This window comes from Ranitomeya variabilis, chromosome 6, assembly GCF_051348905.1.
Source record: "Ranitomeya variabilis isolate aRanVar5 chromosome 6, aRanVar5.hap1, whole genome shotgun sequence".
Classification (NCBI taxonomy): domain Eukaryota; kingdom Metazoa; phylum Chordata; class Amphibia; order Anura; family Dendrobatidae; genus Ranitomeya; species Ranitomeya variabilis.
The window spans coordinates 7,602,163-7,621,501 of record NC_135237.1 but is presented as its reverse complement, the minus strand read 5'-3'; the positions used below and the strand labels follow the sequence as shown (position 1 = coordinate 7,621,501).

The 19,339-nt window shown below is 41.4% G+C and overlaps 1 protein-coding gene across 1 annotated transcript in view; it reads right to left on the bottom strand.

The window, feature by feature from the left end:
- The window catches only part of OBSCN (obscurin, cytoskeletal calmodulin and titin-interacting RhoGEF), an 860,705-nt gene that overhangs the window by 53,652 nt on the left and 787,714 nt on the right, over nucleotides 1–19,339 (bottom strand). The window contains exons 97-98 of the mRNA XM_077269354.1: nucleotides 13,506–13,583; nucleotides 11,484–11,656 (exon numbers count right to left, since the gene is read on the bottom strand). Coding sequence (XP_077125469.1) covers nucleotides 11,484–11,656; nucleotides 13,506–13,583 — 251 coding nt within the window. The remainder of the gene's footprint in view (nucleotides 1–11,483; nucleotides 11,657–13,505; nucleotides 13,584–19,339) is intronic.

Here is a 19,339-nt window from a genome sequence, read left to right as displayed (position 1 = left end):
ATCACATATTACTGATTTCACATGTCATCTATCACATATCACTGATATCACATATGTCATCTATCACATTTGACTGATATCACAGACGTCATCTATCACATATCACTGATATCACATACGTCATCTATGACATATCACTGATATCACAGACGTCATCTATCACATTTGACCGATATCACAGACGTCATCTATCACATATCACTGATATCACATACGTCATCTATCACATATCACTGATATCAGACGTCATCTATCACATATCACTGATTTCACAGACGTCATCTATCACATATCACTGATATCACAGACGTCATCTATCACATATCACTGATATCACATGTCATCTATCACATATTACTGATATCACAGACGTCATCTATCACATATCACTGATATCACATACGTCATCTATCACATATCACTGATATCACAGACGTCATCTATCACATATCATTGATTTCACAGACGTCATCTATCACATATCACTGATATCACAGACGTCATCTATCACATATCACTGATATCACATGTCATCTATCACATATTACTGATATCACAGACGTCATCTATCACATATCACTGATATCACATGTCATCTATCACATATCACTGATTTCACAGACGTCATCTATCACATATCACTGATATCACAGACGTCATCTATCACATATTACTGATATCACAGACGTCATCTATCACATATCACTGATATCACATATGTCATCTATCACATATCACTGATATCACATATGTCATCTATCACATCTCACTTGTAAAGCGCCATGGAATAAATGGCGCTATAACAATAAATAATAATAATAATAATATCACTGATTTCACAGACGTCATCTATCACATATCACTGACATCACAGACGTCATGTATCACATACCACAGATATCACAGACGTCATCTATCACATTTGACTGATATCACATACGTCATCTATCACATATCACTGACGTCATCTATCACATATCACTGATATCACATGTCATCTATCACATATTACTGATATCACATATGTCATCTATCACATATCACTGATATCACATGTCATCTATCACATATTACTGATATCACATGTCATCTATCACATATTACTGATATCACATATGTCATCTATCACATATCACTGATATCACATGTCATCTATCACATATTACTGATTTCACATGTCATCTATCACATATCACTGATATCACATACGTCATCTATGACATATCACTGATATCACAGACGTCATCTATCACATATCACTGATTTCACAGACGTCATCTATCACATATCACTGATATCACAGACGTCATCTATCACATACCACTGATATCACATGTCATCTATCACATATTACTGATATCACAGACGTCATCTATCACATATCACTGATATCACATGTCATCTATCATATCACTGATTTCACAGACGTCATCTATCACATATCACTGATATCACAGACGTCATCTATCACATATCACTGATATCACATATGTCATCTATCACATCTCACTTGTAAAGCGCCATGGAATAAATGGCGCTATAACAATAAATAATAATAATAATAATAATATCACTGATTTCACAGACGTCATCTATCACATATCACTGATATCACATATTACTGATATCACATATGTCATCTATCACATATCACTGATATCACATGTCATCTATCACATATTACTGATATCACATGTCATCTATCACATATTACTGATATCACATATGTCATATATCACATATCACTGATATCACATGTCATCTATCACATATTACTGATTTCACATGTCATCTATCACATATCACTGATATCACAGACGTCATCTATCACATATCACAGATATCACAGACGTCATCTATCACATATTACTGATTTCACATGTCATCTATCACATATCACTGATATCACAGACGTCATCTATCACATATCACTGATATCACAGACGTCATCTATCACATTTGACTGATATCACAGACGTCATCTATCACATATCACTGATATCACATACGTCATCTATGACATCACTGATATCAGAGACGTCATCTATCACATATCAATGATATCACAGACGTCATCTATCACATATCACTGATATCATAAGTCATCTATCACATATCACTGATATCATAAGTCATCTATCACATATCACAGACGTCATCTATCACATATCACTGATATCATAAGTCATCTATCACATATCACTGATATCACATACTTCATCTATGACATATCACTGATATCACAGACGTCATCTATCACATATCACTGATATCACATACGTCATCTATGACATATCACTGATATCACAGACGTCATCTATCACATATCAATGATATCACAGACGTCATCTATCACATATCACTGATGTCATAAGTCATCTATCACATATCACAGATATCACAGACGTCATCTATCACATATCACTGATATCATAAGTCATCTATCACATATCACTGATATCATAAGTCATCTATCACATATCACAGATATCACAGACGTCATCTATCACATATCACTGATATCATAAGTCATCTATCACATATCACTCATATCATAAGTCATCTATCACATATGACTGATATCATAAGTCATCTATCACATATCACTGATATCACAGATGTCATCTATCACATTTGACTGATATCACAGACGTCATCTATCACATATCACTGATATCATAAGTCATCTATCACATATCACTGATATCATAAGTCATCTATCACATATCACAGATATCACAGACGTCATCTATCACATATCACTGATATCATAAGTCATCTATCACATATCACTGATATCACATACTTCATCTATGACATATCACTGATATCACAGACGTCATCTATCACATATCACTGATATCACATACGTCATCTATGACATATCACTGATATCACAGATGTCATCTATCACATTTGACTGATATCACAGACGTCATCTATCACATATCACTGATATCATAAGTCATCTATCATATATCACTGATATCATAAGTCATCTATCACATATCACTGATTTCACATATGTCATCTATCACATATCACAGATATCACAGACGTCATCTATCACATATCACTGATATCACAGACATCATCTATCACATATCACAGATATCATAAGTCATCTATCACATATCACTGATATCACATATGTCATCTATCACATATCACAGATATCACAGACGTCATCTATCACATATCACTGATATCACATACGTCATCTATCACATATCACTGATATCACATACGTCATCTATCACATATCACTGATATCACAGACGTCATCTATCACATATCACTGATATGATAAGTCATCTATCACATATCACTGATATCATAAGTCATCTATCACATATCACTGATATCACAGACGTCATCTATCACATATCACTGATATCACAGACATCATCTATCACATATCACTGATATGATAAGTCATCTATCACATATCACAGATATCATAAGTCATCTATCACATATCACTGATATCACATATGTCATCTATCACATATCACAGATATCACATACGTCATCTATCACATATCACTGATATCACATACGTCATCTATCACATATCACTGATATCACAGACGTCATCTATCACATATCACTGATATGATAAGTCATCTATCACATATCACTGATGTCACATACGTCATCTATCACATATCACTGATATCACATACGTCATCTATCACATATCACTGATATCACAGACGTCATCTATCACATATCACTGATATGATAAGTCATCTATCACATATCACTGATGTCACATACGTCATCTATCACATATCACTGATATCACATACGTCATCTATCACATATCACTGATATCACAGACGTCATCTATCACATATCACTGATATGATAAGTCATCTATCACATATCACAGATATCATAAGTCATCTATCACATATCACTGATATCACATATGTCATCTATCACATATCACAGATATCACATACGTCATCTATCACATATCACTGATATCACATACGTCATCTATCACACATCACTGATATCACAGACGTCATCTATCACATATCACTGATATAAGTCATCTATCACATATCACTGATATCATAAGTCATCTATCACATATCACAGATATCACAGACGTCATCTATCACATATCACTGATATCACATATGTCATCTATCACATATCACAGATATCACAGACGTCATCTATCACATATCACTGATATCACATACGTCATCTATCACATATCACTGATATCACATATGTCATCTATCACATATCACTGATATCACATGTCATTTATCACATATCACTGATATCACATATGTCATCTATCACATATCACTGATATCACATGTCATCTATCACATATCACTGATATCACACGTCATCTATCACATATCACTGATATCACAGACGTCATCTATCACATATCACTGATATCACAGACATCATCTATCACATATCACAGACGTCATCTATCACATATCGCTGATATCACAGACGTCATCTATCACATATCACTGAAATCACAGACGTCATCTATCACATATCACTGATATCACAGACGTCATTTATCACATGACTGATATCACACGTCATCTATCACATATCACAGACGTCATCTATCACATGACGGATATCATAGACGTCATTTATCACATATCACAGACGTCATCTATCACATATCGCTGACATCACAGACGTCATTTATCACATGACTGATATCACACGTCATCTATCACATATCACTGATATCACAGACGTCATCTATCACATATCGCTGATATCACAGACGTCATCTATCACATGACTGATATCACAGACGTCATTTATCACATATCACAGACGTCATCTATCACATATCGCTGACATCACAGACGTCATTTATCACATGACTGATATCACACGTCATCTATCACATATCACTGATATCACAGACGTCATTTATCACATATCACAGACGTTACATAGTTACATAGTTATTAAGGTTGAAGGAAGACTGTAAGTCCATCTAGTTCAACCCATAGCCTAACCTAACATGCCCTAACATGTTGATCCAGGGGAAGGCAAAAAAACCCCATGTGGCAAAGAGTAACTCCACCATGGGGAAAAAAATTCCTTCCCGACTCCACATACGGCAATCAGACTAGTTCCCTGGATCAACGCCTTATCAAGGAATCTAATATATATACCCTGTAATATTATACTTTTCCAGAAAGGCATCCAGTCCCCTCTTAAATTGAAGCAATGAATCACTCATTACAACATCATACGGCAGAGAGTTCCATAGTCTCACTGCTCTTACAGTAAAGAATCCGTGTCTCTTATTATGCTTAAACCTTCTTTCCTCCAGACGTAGAGGATGCCCCCTTGTCCCTGTCTCAGGTCTATGATTAAAAAGATCATCAGAAAGGTCTTTGTACTGTCCCCTCATATATTTATACATTAACATAAGATAACCCCTTAGCCTTCGTTTTTCCAAACTAAATAGCCCCAAGTGTAATAACCTATCTTGGTATTGCAGACCCCCCAGTCCTCTAATAACCTTGGTCGCTCTTCTCTGCACCCGCTCCAGTTCAGCTATGTCTTTCTTATACACCGGAGACCAGAACTGTGCACAGTATTCTAAGTGTGGTCGAACTAGTGACTTGTATAGAGGTAAAATTATGTTCTCCTCATGAGCATCTATGCCTCTTTTAATGCATCCCATTATTTTATTTGCCTTTGTAGCAGCTGCCTGACACTGGCCACTGAATATGAGTTTGTCATCCACCCATACACCCAGGTCTTTTTCATTGACGGTTTTGCCCAGAGTTTTAGAATTAAGCACATAGTTATACAGCTTATTACTTCTACCCAAGTGCATGACCTTACATTTATCCCCATTAAAGCTCATTTGCCATTTATCAGCCCAAGCTTCTAGTTTACATAAATCATCCTGTAATATAAAATTGTCCTCCCCTGTATTGATTACCCTGCAGAGTTTAGTGTCATCTGCAAATATTGAAATTCTACTCTGAATGCCCCCTACAAGGTCATTAATAAATATGTTAAAAAGAAGAGGGCCCAATACTGACCCCTGTGGTACCCCACTGCTAACCGCGACCCAGTCCGAGTGTGCTCCATTAATAACCACCCTTTGTTTCCTATCCCTGAGCCAGCTCTCAACCCACTTACACATATTTTCCCCTATCCCCATTACTCTCATTTTATGTAACAACCTTTTGTGTGGCACCGTATCAAAAGCTTTGGAAAAGTCCATATATACTACGTCCACTGGGTTCCCTTGGTCCAGTCCGGAACTTACCTCTTCATAGAAGCTGATCAAATTAGTCTGACATGAACGGTCCCTAGTAAACCCGTGCTGATACTGGGTCATGAGGTTATTCCTCTTCAGATACTCCAGCATAGCATCCCTTAGAATGCCCTCCAGGATTTTACCCACAGTAGAGGTTAAGCTTACTGGCCTATAATTACCGAGTTCAGTTTTTGCCCCTTTTTGAATATTGGCACCACATTTGCTAGACGCCAGTCCTGTGGTACAGACCCTGTTATTATGGACTCTTTAAAGATTAAAAATAATGGTCTATCAATGACTGTACTTAGTTCCTGCAGTACTCGGGGGTGTATCCCATCCGGGCCCGGAGATTTGTCAATTTTTGTGATTTTTAGACGCCGCCGTACTTCCTGCTGGGTTAAGAAGGTGACACTTAATGGGGAATTTTTGTTATCACTGATCATATTGGCTGCCATGGGATTTTCTTTTGTAAATACTGATGAAAAAAAGTCATTTAGCAGATTGGCTTTTTCCTCATCCTCATCCACCATTTCACCCAGACTATTTTTAAGGGGGCCAACACTGTCATTTTTTAGTTTCTTACTATTTATATAGTTAAAGAATATTTTGGGATTATTTTTACTCTCTCTGGCAATGAGTCTCTCTGTCTCAATCTTTGCTGCCTTGATTTGCTTTTTACATAATTTATTTAATTTTCTGTATTTATTTGATGCCTCCTCACTACCTACTTCCTTTAATTCTCTAAATGCTTTCTTTTTGTCCCTTATTGCGCCCCTTACAGCTCTATTTAGCCATATTGGTTTCCTCCTATTTCTAGTATGTTTATTCCCATACGGTATATACTGTGCACAGGTCCTATCCAGGAGGCTAATAAACGTCTCCCATTTTCTTTGTGTATTTTTGTGTCTCAGGATATCGTCCCAGTTAATTGCACCAAGATCCTCTCTCATCCGTTGGAAATTTGCCCTCCTGAAGTTTAGTGTCCTTGTCACCCCTCTACTACCCATCTTATTAAAGGTTACATGAAAACTTATTATTTTGTGATCACTATTCCCCAGTGACCCCCAACCCTTATATTTGCTATGCGGTCTGGCCTGTTGGTTAATATTAGGTCTAGCAGTGCCCCCCTTCTTGTTGGGTCCTGAACCAGTTGTCAGAGGTAATTGTCTCTCATAGTTGTCAGACCACGATCACCTTTGCTGGAACTGCAGGTTTCTGTTCCCCAATCTATTTCAGGGTAGTTGAAGTCCCCCATAATAATGACTTCTCCTTGAGTCGCAGCTTCATCTATTTGCTTTACGAGGATATTCTCCATTGCTTCCATTATTTTTGGAGATTTATAACAAACCCCTATCAGTAATTTATTATTTTCCCCCTCCCCTTATCTCCACCCACAGGGACTCTACATTTCCATTAAATTCACCTATATTATCACGCAGGATGGGTTTTAAGGACGATTTTACATATAGACACACCCCACCCCCTCGCTTATCTGTACGGTCATTTCTGAACAGGCTATAGCCCTGCAAGTTAACAGCCCAGTCATGGCTCTCATCCAGCCACGTCTCAGATATCCCCACCATGTCATAATTATGCTCCAACAACATTAGTTCTAATTCGTCCATTTTGTTGGCGAGGCTTCTGGCATTAGTATACATGCACTTGATGTTACTCTCTGTACCTCTATTCTTTCTTAAATTACTAACTGTTCTAACCCCACCCCCCATGCCACCGCCACCCCCAACTTCCTTATTTGTGCCCAGGTCTCTATCTGCCCTATCTTCCCCTCCTATAAATTAAATACCCTCCCCCCAATCCCTAGTTTAAACACTCCTCCAACCTTCTAGCCATTTTCTCCCCCAGCACAGCTGCACCTTCCCCATTGAGGTGCAGCCCGTCCCTAGCGTAGAGCCTGTAGCCCACTGAGAAGTCGGCCCAGTTCTGCAGGAACCCAAACCCCTCCTTCCTACACCAATTCTTGAGCCACTTATTAACCTCCCTAATCTCCCGTTGCCTCTCTGGCGTGGCACGTGGTACAGGCAGTATTTCGGAAAATACCACGTTGGAGGTCCTTGCTTTCAGCTTGCAGCCTAATTCCCTGAAATCATCTTTAAGGACCTTCCACCTACCTCTAACTTTGTCATTTGTGCCAATGTGCACCATGACCGCTGGGTCCTCCCCAGCCCCTCCCAGTAATCTGTCCACCCGATCAGCGATGTGTCGGACTCGAGCGCCAGGTAGGCAGCACACCGTCCGACGATCCCTGTCTTTGTGACAGATTGCCCTATCTGTTCCCCTAATAATTGAGTCCCCCACTACCAGCACCTATCTGGCCTGCCCTGCTCTCCTATTTCCCCCCTTACTGGAGCAGTCACTCCTCCGGCTTTCAGAGGACATGCCTGGCTGCAGCAGTGCTACTCCTGTACTGGCACCCCCCGTCATCTATCACATATCGCTGACATCACAGACGTCATTTATCACATGACTGATATCACACACGTCATCTATCACATATCGCTGATATCACAGACGTCATCTATCACATGACTGATATCACAGACGTCATTTATCACATATCACAGACGTCATCTACCACATATCGCTGACATCACAGACGTCATTTATCACATGACTGATATCACAGACGTCATTTATCACATATCACAGACGTCATCTATCACATATCGCTGACATCACAGACGTCATTTATCACATGACTGATATCACAGACGTCATCTATCACATATCGCTGATATCACAGACGTCATTTATCACATGACTGATATCACAGACATCGTCTATCACATATCGCTGATATCACAAACGTCATTTATCACATGACATATCACAGACATCATCATCACATATCACTGATATCACAGACATCATCTATCACATATCACAGACGTCATCTATCACATATCGCTGACATCACAGACGTCATTTATCACATGACTGATATCACAGACGTCATCTATCACATATCGCTGATATCACAGACGTCATCTATCACATATCACTGACATCACAGACGTCATTTATCACATGACTGATATCACAGACGTCATCTATCACATATCGCTGATATCACAGACGTCATCTATCACATGACTGATATCACAGACGTCATTTATCACATATCACAGACGTCATCTATCACATATCGCTGACATCACAGACGTCATTTATCACATGACTGATATCACAGACGTCATTTATCACATATCACAGACGTCATCTATCACATATCGCTGACATCACAGACGTCATTTATCACATGACTGATATCACAGACGTCATCTATCACATATCGCTGATATCACAGACGTCATTTATCACATGACATATCACAGACATCATCTATCACATATCACTGATATCACAGACATCATCTATCACATATCACAGACGTCATCTATCACATATCACTGATATCACAGACGTCATCTATCACATATCACTGATATCACAGACGTCATCTATCACATATCACTGATATCACATGTCATTTATCACATATCACTGATATCACATATGTCATCTATTACATATCACTGATATCACATGTCATCTATCACATATCACTGATATCACATATGTCATCTATCACATCACTGATATCACATGTCATTTATCACATATCACTGATATCACATGTCATCTATCACATATCACTGATATCACATACGTCATCTATCACATATCACTGATATCACAGACGTCATCTATCACATATCACTGATATCACAGACGTCATGTATCACATACCACAGATATCACATACGTCATCTATCACATATCACTGATATCACATGTCATCTATCACATATCACTGATATCACACGTCATCTATCACATATCACTGATATCACAGACGTCATCTATCACATATCACTGATATCACACGTCATCTATCACATATCACTGATATCACATACGTCATCTATCACATATCACTGATATCACATACGTCAATTATCACATATCACTGATATCACATACGTCATCTATCACATATCACTGATATCACAGACGTCATCTATCACATATCACTGATATCACATATGTCATCTATCACATATCACTGATATCACAGACGTCATTTATCACATATCACTGATATCACAGACGTCATCTATCACATATCACAGATATCACAAACGTCATCTATCACATATTACTGATTTCACATGTCATCTATCACATATCACTGATATCACAGACGTCATCTATCACATATCACTGATATCACATATGTCATCTATCACATATCACTGATATCACATATGTCATCTATTACATATCACTGATATCACATGTCATCTATCACATATCACTGATATCACAGACGTCATCTATCACATATCACTGATATCACAGACGTCATTTATCACATATCACTGATATCACATGTCATCTATTACATATCACTGATATCACAGACGTCATCTATCACATATCACAGATATCACAGACGTCATCAATCACATATTACTGATTTCACATGTCATCTATTACATATCACTGATATCACAGACGTCATCTATCACATATCACTGATATCACAGAAGTCATCTATCACATATCACTGATATCACAGACGTCATCTATCACATATCACTGATATCACAGACGTCACTTATCACATATCACTGATATCACAGACGTCATCTATCACATATCACTGATATCACAGACGTCATCTATCACATATCACTGATATCACAGACATCATCTATCACATATCACTGATATCACAGACGTCATTTATCACATATCACTGATATCACATGTCATCTATCACATATCACTGATATCACAGACGTCATCTATCACATACCACTGATATCACATATGTCATCTATCACATATCACTGATATCACAGACGTCATTTATCACATATCACTGATATCACAGACGTCATCTATCACATATCACTGATATCACAGACGTCATCTATCACATATCACTGATATCACAGACGTCATCTATCACATACCACTGATATCACATATGTCATCTATCACATATCACTGATATCACAGACGTCATCTATCACATATCACTGATATCACATATGTCATCTATCACATATCACTGATATCACAGACGTCATCTATCACATATCACTGATATCACAGACGTCATTTATCACACAGGTTATTACATATCACACAGGTTATTGATTATAGTCACCAGATATCGGAGGCTTTACACACTGGAGCCTGAGAAGCAATTTCTGGCGCCACAAACTCTGGAGATCCATATCTGCTGTACTGAAATTCAGATGGATTTATCTTCTGAGCAAATCCAAAGTCGCAGAGTTTGATATCATGCTGATCTGAGTGAACCAACAGTATATTTGATGGCTGCAGAGAGGAGACAGTGATGAGTGTCAGCTGCTTTGTATATTGTCAAAGGTCACAGTCCAGTGGGTGGGTGGGGGTGTTGGTGGTGCGCAGATCCACCACGCTGTTACCCTTTTTTGTCATAAACAGCCCTCTGCTGCCCCCTATGTTTAGGACAATTATGCAGTTGACTGACGAATAACAAGGGGGTGGCGGCTGTTTCCACTACTAGGCCGGTTCTTGGGAAATGCACAATGTATGGTATATACACCTCCGATACCTATGCATGGGATATATATGCTAACTCCACAATAACCCAAGAAAGATCACTAGCTGCCACCACCAGTCGTTTTACAGGCCAATTGGACACCCGTTACAAGTACCGTATGGCTTCAGGGGGGCGGTTTATAGAACAAGAGATATTAAATTTTATATTTTATCCAGGATGATCGGGAGAGTTCATAAAAATATACAAAAGATTTTACAAAGGGGACAAAACAATACAGTATAAACAGTTACAGGAAATAAAGAGGATTAACAAAAGAAACTTATGAAGCACTGGTCACAGAAATGGCTCAGACCTAAGCGAAGGGAAGCACTACGATTGGGAAACCGTCACTGAAGCGTGGGTGAAGCCTACACTGGAGGTATCTTCTGGCGCTGGACCCAGATCACAATTGGCATTGGCTTTTTATTAGCATCTGCCCTTGATGAGCTCATGTGGGGCAGATTTGTGGGACGTTCCTTCAGAATTTTATACAATCCCTAACTCAGAGGAAATCTTCGTCTGTAAAGGTTGCAGATGTTAGATACTGATTTTTTCATATTTTCTATTGTGATTTTATCTTTCGAGACCAAAGATGACCCGATTCGCACCATCTATCAGCCCTTTATTCAATTGGAGGGATTTCAGCGGCTCTACAGGGATGTGGGTTGATGCATCAGGTCTGTCCCTTCGATATGATGCTGACAATCTGTATCTCACTGAATGGGTACAAACCTAAATATTCCTATCTGGACCCAGGAGCAGGACTGGTTACCATCTGCTCTGCGCCTGGAAGAGCACACATCTCCTTTTGAGATCTGTTTTCCCCAAAAGACCTTTCCTGTTAAATCACCTGTACACCGCAGGGAGTCCTCTGCTTCAAAGGGGGCTTGCATGGTTAGCTCTTCCTCTCTTCATTTGCTTTAATTGCTTTTTCTCCCCGAGTTATAACTGGCTTCCTCTTCCCCCCATATCTCCAATGTGTCAGACTGATACATCTCAATTACTTTGTTTCTCATTTGTTCCCGAATTTATCGGAATCACAGCATGATGTCTAGCATTTGAGGACCTTGTGGTCTACTTCACTTTGCCAGGCAGCTCCTACTTAAGTGATTTCTTGATTGAGAATAGATGTGGCAGTAATCAGGCCTTTAATCTGAACTCAGCTTCACAAAGATGTGATAAACCACAGTTAATTCCTGTTTTTTTTTTGGGGGGGGAGGAGAAATCACTTTTTCACACAGTGCCATGTAGGTTTGGATTTCTTTTTCCCTTAATAATAATGTCCTTCATTTATAAACTGCATTTTGTGATTACTTGTGTTATCTTTGACTAATATTTACATTTGTTTGGCGATCGGAAATATTTAAGTGTGACACACACGCAAAAGAATAGGAATTCAGAAAGGGGGCAAACACGTTTTCACACAACTGTATGTCCAAAGTGTCAGCTCTTTGTCCCTGATGTTCTGTGTGAGGGGGCAGGGAAGGCGAATGTCCCCTCTCTAGATAAGTCTTATGGATTTTAATGTTCCTCTATGACAGATATCCTCAGTTGCCATTATAACCTCTCAGCCCAGGTGGTGTAATACTCTGCTGCACCCACCTTGATGTCCAAGTGCAGAATGTTCTTGTCATGGAGATAAGCGATGGCCTCGAGCAGCTGCCGGATGTAAATCTTCACCTGTAGAAATATCCATCAGATACTCCATGATTGGAAGTCACAGATATTATTGGGTACTGTACCGATTCCACCCCTCAGGGTGTCTGGGATGCTGGTCCTGAAACAGTATACCGTGGCACTACTGCACTTGGTGCTCAAGCAGGGCCCAAACCCTAATAAGTGGAAAGAACTTGGCACTCAAAACTGGATGACGAGTAGATACATTTTACTGCGGTCCACAAATAGTACAAAACAGACGTTTCGGTCATTTAGGACCTTCCTCAGTGTCCCGACTGCTCATAGTAATAAAGGAGAGGTGATGGGACTCGGTGTCCTCCATGAATATATTCTGTGGGGGAGTGATGATGGAGTAACCTTACATAGAACGCGGCATCCACCGCTGGTTTAAAAGTAAAATAATAATTATAACATGTTAATATTGAGGGAATTAGATTTGTGACTCCTCTCGCTTTGATTATATCTTACTATTGAAAGCTCAGAGCAATCTGCAAATTCTCCTACAAGTTTATACATCCCATGCAGAGCTCGGCTATTTCCCACTACAACATGGCCGATACATACAACTGTACAACAGACATGCTCAGATCCTGAGGGCAGTGCCAGGATCCAAAATGGCGCCACGCAACTCGACAAAGAGCAGAGTGCAAGTATAAAGTATTCAGTGCAGGGAGTAGCTAAGAGCACAGACATCACAGATGAGCCTGGAGCATGTGCAGAGCTTGCACACCAGACCACAGTGCCTTGAAAAAGTCTTCATACCCCGTGGACTTTGGCACATTTTTTACACTCACAAACATAAATGTATTTTATTGGGATTTTCCTGTGACACCAACACAAAGGAACAAGTATTTGTGACGTGTAAAGGAAATTATATGTTTTATAATTATTTTAAAATTATAAATCTGAACATTGTGAGGTGCATTTGTATTCATCCCCTTGTAGTCTGATGCCCCTAAAAAAATCCTCAGTGACCAATTGCCCCAAGAAGTCACTAATTAACACATTGCATCCATCAGGGTGTTATTTCTTCTCAGTATAACTACAGTTGTTCTGTGAAGGTCTCAGAGGTTTGTGTGAGAACATTAGGGATAAAACATCATCAATGAAACCACGGAGCCCACCAGACAGGTCAGGGATAAAGTTGTGGAGAAGAGTGAAAAAGGGTTAGGTTATACAATCTGTGACAAGACGTGAAAATTGCTGATCACAGAAGTCTCCATCCAATCTTACTAATCAAGAGCGAGTGTACAAAGAAGAAGGGGCAAAATGTCACTTCCTAGATGAGAAGAGCTGGAGAGACAGACCCCAAAAAACTGCAGAGAAAGGTGGAGAGACAGACCCCAAAAGACTGCGGCAGTAACTGCAGAGAAAGGTGGTCCTATGAAATATTGACTCGGGGCTGAATATAAATGCACCTCACAATGTTCAGATTTATAGTTGTAAAATAATTAGTAAACCTTTTAATATTTCTGTGGAGACGTGGTCAGCGGCATCCATGATCTGGCAGCTATCCTGTAGAGTGTTCCTGGCTGTGGTTTTGTAAAGAGTCTCTTGTTCTTTGGAGATCTTGGATATATGTATTTACAGAGGCATATCCCCTTTTTTAGTTCACAACTGTCCTTCAAGCCATTGTTCACAGGTCAAGAAGAAGGGGTGGTGAGATTAACTCACATTGCTTGATTATTTAGTTTATCAATCAATGTTTTCAAGTCAACAAACTGCATGGTCTGTTATAATGTGTAAATAACATATCAGCAAACATCATCGTTCGTGACCCTGTATCCCTGTTTTGCAAAGATAGCAGTGCAATAAACTGTAGGAGCTGATATAAGAGGTAAAAAAATAACTATTCGTCAATTTACAAATATCAATTTAACCTACAAAAAAGTCAACATTTATGACTCTTGACCAACCAAAGAAGGAAGAACATAGATTCCAAAGTCAACATATAGATAACAGTCTATGCCTCCTGGCTTACTGAAATTAGATGTCTGGATAATTAAGATAAAATGCTGTGTCATCACAATTTCCTTTACACATCACAAATACTTGTTACTTTGTGTAGTATCATAGAAAATCCCAATAAAATAAATTGAAGTTTGTTGGTGTGACAAGAAAAAATGTGGAAATATTTATGGGGTATGAAGACTGTTTCTAGGCACTGTATGTGATGACTGACAGCACAACTGAGCTCGGAGCATGTACACAGCACAGACACCACACTATGTGATCACTGACAGCACAGCTGAGCCCAGAGCATGTACAGAGCACGGATACCACACTATGTGATCACTGACAGCACAGCTGAGGCCAGAGCATGTACAGAGCACAGACACCACACTATGTGATCACTGACAGTACAGCTGAGCTCGGAGCATGTACAGAGCACAGACACCACACTATGTGATCACTGACAGCACAGCTGAGGCCAGAGCATGTACAGAGCACAGACACCACACTATGTGATCACTGACAGTACAGCTGAGCTCGGAGCATGTACAGAGCACAGACACCACACTATGTGATCACTGACAGCACAGCTGAGCCCAGAGCATGTACAGAGCACAGACACCACACTATGTGATCACTGACAGCACAGCTGAGCCCGGAGCATGTACAGAGCACAGACACCACACTATGTGATCACTGACAGTACAGCTGAGCTCGGAGCATGTACAGAGCACAGACACCACACTATGTGATCACTGACAGCACAGCTGAGCCCAGAGCATGTACAGAGCACAGACACCACACTATGTGATCACTGACAGCACAGCTGAGCCCAGAGCATGTACAGAGCACAGACACCACACTATGTGATCACTGACAGCACAGCTGAGCCCAGAGCATGTACAGAGCACAGACACCACACTATGTGATCACTGACAGCGCAGCTGAGCCCGGAGCATGTACAGAGCACAGACACCACACTATGTGATCACTGACAGTACAGCTGAGCCCGGAGCATGTACAGAGCACAGACACCACACTATGTGATCACTGACAGCACAGCTGAGCCTGGAGCATGTACAGAGCACAGACACCACACTATGTGATCACTGACAGCACAGCTGAGCCCGGAGCATGTACAGAGCACAGACACCACACTATGTGATCACTGACAGCACAGCTGAGCCCGGAGCATGTACAGAGCACAGACACCACACTATGTGATCACTGACAGCACAGCTGAGGCCAGAGCATGTACAGAGCCCAGACACCACACTATGTGATCACTGACAGCACAGCTGAGCCCGGAGCATGTGCAGAGCACAGACACCACACTATGTGATCACTGACAGTACAGCTGAGCCCGGAGCATGTACAGAGCATAGACACCACACTATGTGATCACTGACAGCACAGCTGAGCCCGGAGCATGTACAGACCACAGACACCACACTATGTGATCACTGACAGTACAGCTGAGCCCGGAGCATGTACAGAGCATAGACACCACAATATGTGATCACTGACAGCACAGCTGAGCCCGGAGCATGTACAGAGCACTGACACCACACTATGTGATCACTGTCAGCACAGCTGAGCCCAGAGCATGTACAGAGCACAGACACCACACTATGTGATCACTGACAGCACAGCTGAGGCCAGAGCATGTACAGAGCACAGACACCACACTATGTGATCACTGACAGTACAGCTGAGCTCGGAGCATGTACAGAGCACAGACACCACACTATGTGATCACTGACAGCACAGCTGAGCCCAGAGCATGTACAGAGCACAGACACCACACTATGTGATCACTGACAGCACAGCTGAGCCCGGAGCATGTACAGAGCACAGACACCACACTATGTGATCACTGACAGTACAGCTGAGCTCGGAGCATGTACAGAGCACAGACACCACACTATGTGATCACTGACAGCACAGCTGAGCCCAGAGCATGTACAGAGCACAGACACCACACTATGTGATCACTGACAGCACAGCTGAGCCCGGAGCATGTACAGAGCACAGACACCACACTATGTGATCACTGACAGCACAGCTGAGGCCAGAGCATGTACAGAGCCCAGACACCACACTATGTGATCACTGACAGCACAGCTGAGCCCGGAACATGTGCAGAGCACAGACACCACACTATGTGATCACTGACAGTACAGCTGAGCCCGGAGCATGTACAGAGCATAGACACCACACTATGTGATCACTGACAGCACAGCTGAGCCCGGAGCATGTACAGAACACAGACACCACACTATGTGATCACTGACAGTACAGCTGAGCCCAGAGCATGTACAGAGCATAGACACCACAATATGTGATCACTGACAGCACAGCTGAGCCCGGAGCATGTACAGAGCACTGACACCACACTATGTGATCACTGTCAGCACAGCTGAGCCCAGAGCATGTACAGAGCACAGACACCACACTATGTGATCACTGACAGTACAGCTGAGCCCGGAGCATGTACAGAGCATAGACACCACACTATGTGATCACTGAGAGCACAGCTGAGCCCGGAGCATGTACAGACCACAGACACCACACTATGTGATCACTGACAGTACAGCTGAGCCCGGAGCATGTACAGAGCATAGACACCACAATATGTGATCACTGACAGCACAGCTGAGCCCGGAGCATGTACAGAGCACTGACACCACACTATGTGATCACTGACAGCACAGCTGAGGCCAGAGCATGTACAGAGCCCAGACACCACACTATGTGATCACTGACAGCACAGCTGAGCCCGGAGCATGTGCAGAGCACAGACACCACACTATGTGATCACTGACAGTACAGCTGAGCCCGGAGCATGTACAGAGCATAGACACCACACTATGTGATCACTGACAGCACAGCTGAGCCCGGAGCATGTACAGACCACAGACACCACACTATGTGATCACTGACAGTACAGCTGAGCCCGGAGCATGTACAGAGCATAGACACCACAATATGTGATCACTGACAGCACAGCTGAGCCCGGAGCATGTACAGAGCACTGACACCACACTATGTGATCACTGTCAGCACAGCTGAGCCCAGAGCATGTACAGAGCACAGACACCACACTATGTGATCACTGACAGCACAGCTGAGGCCAGAGCATGTACAGAGCACAGACACCACACTATGTGATCACTGACAGTACAGCTGAGCTCGGAGCATGTACAGAGCACAGACACCACACTATGTGATCACTGACAGCACAGCTGAGCCCAGAGCATGTACAGAGCACAGACACCACACTATGTGATCACTGACAGCACAGCTGAGCCCGGAGCATGTACAGAGCACAGACACCACACTATGTGATCACTGACAGTACAGCTGAGCTCGGAGCATGTACAGAGCACAGACACCACACTATGTGATCACTGACAGCACAGCTGAGCCCAGAGCATGTACAGAGCACAGACACCACACTATGTGATCACTGACAGCACAGCTGAGCCCGGAGCATGTACAGAGCACAGACACCACACTATGTGATCACTGACAGCACAGCTGAGGCCAGAGCATGTACAGAGCCCAGACACCACACTATGTGATCACTGACAGCACAGCTGAGCCCGGAACATGTGCAGAGCACAGACACCACACTATGTGATCACTGACAGTACAGCTGAGCCCGGAGCATGTACAGAGCATAGACACCACACTATGTGATCACTGACAGCACAGCTGAGCCCGGAGCATGTACAGAACACAGACACCACACTATGTGATCACTGACAGTACAGCTGAGCCCAGAGCATGTACAGAGCATAGAC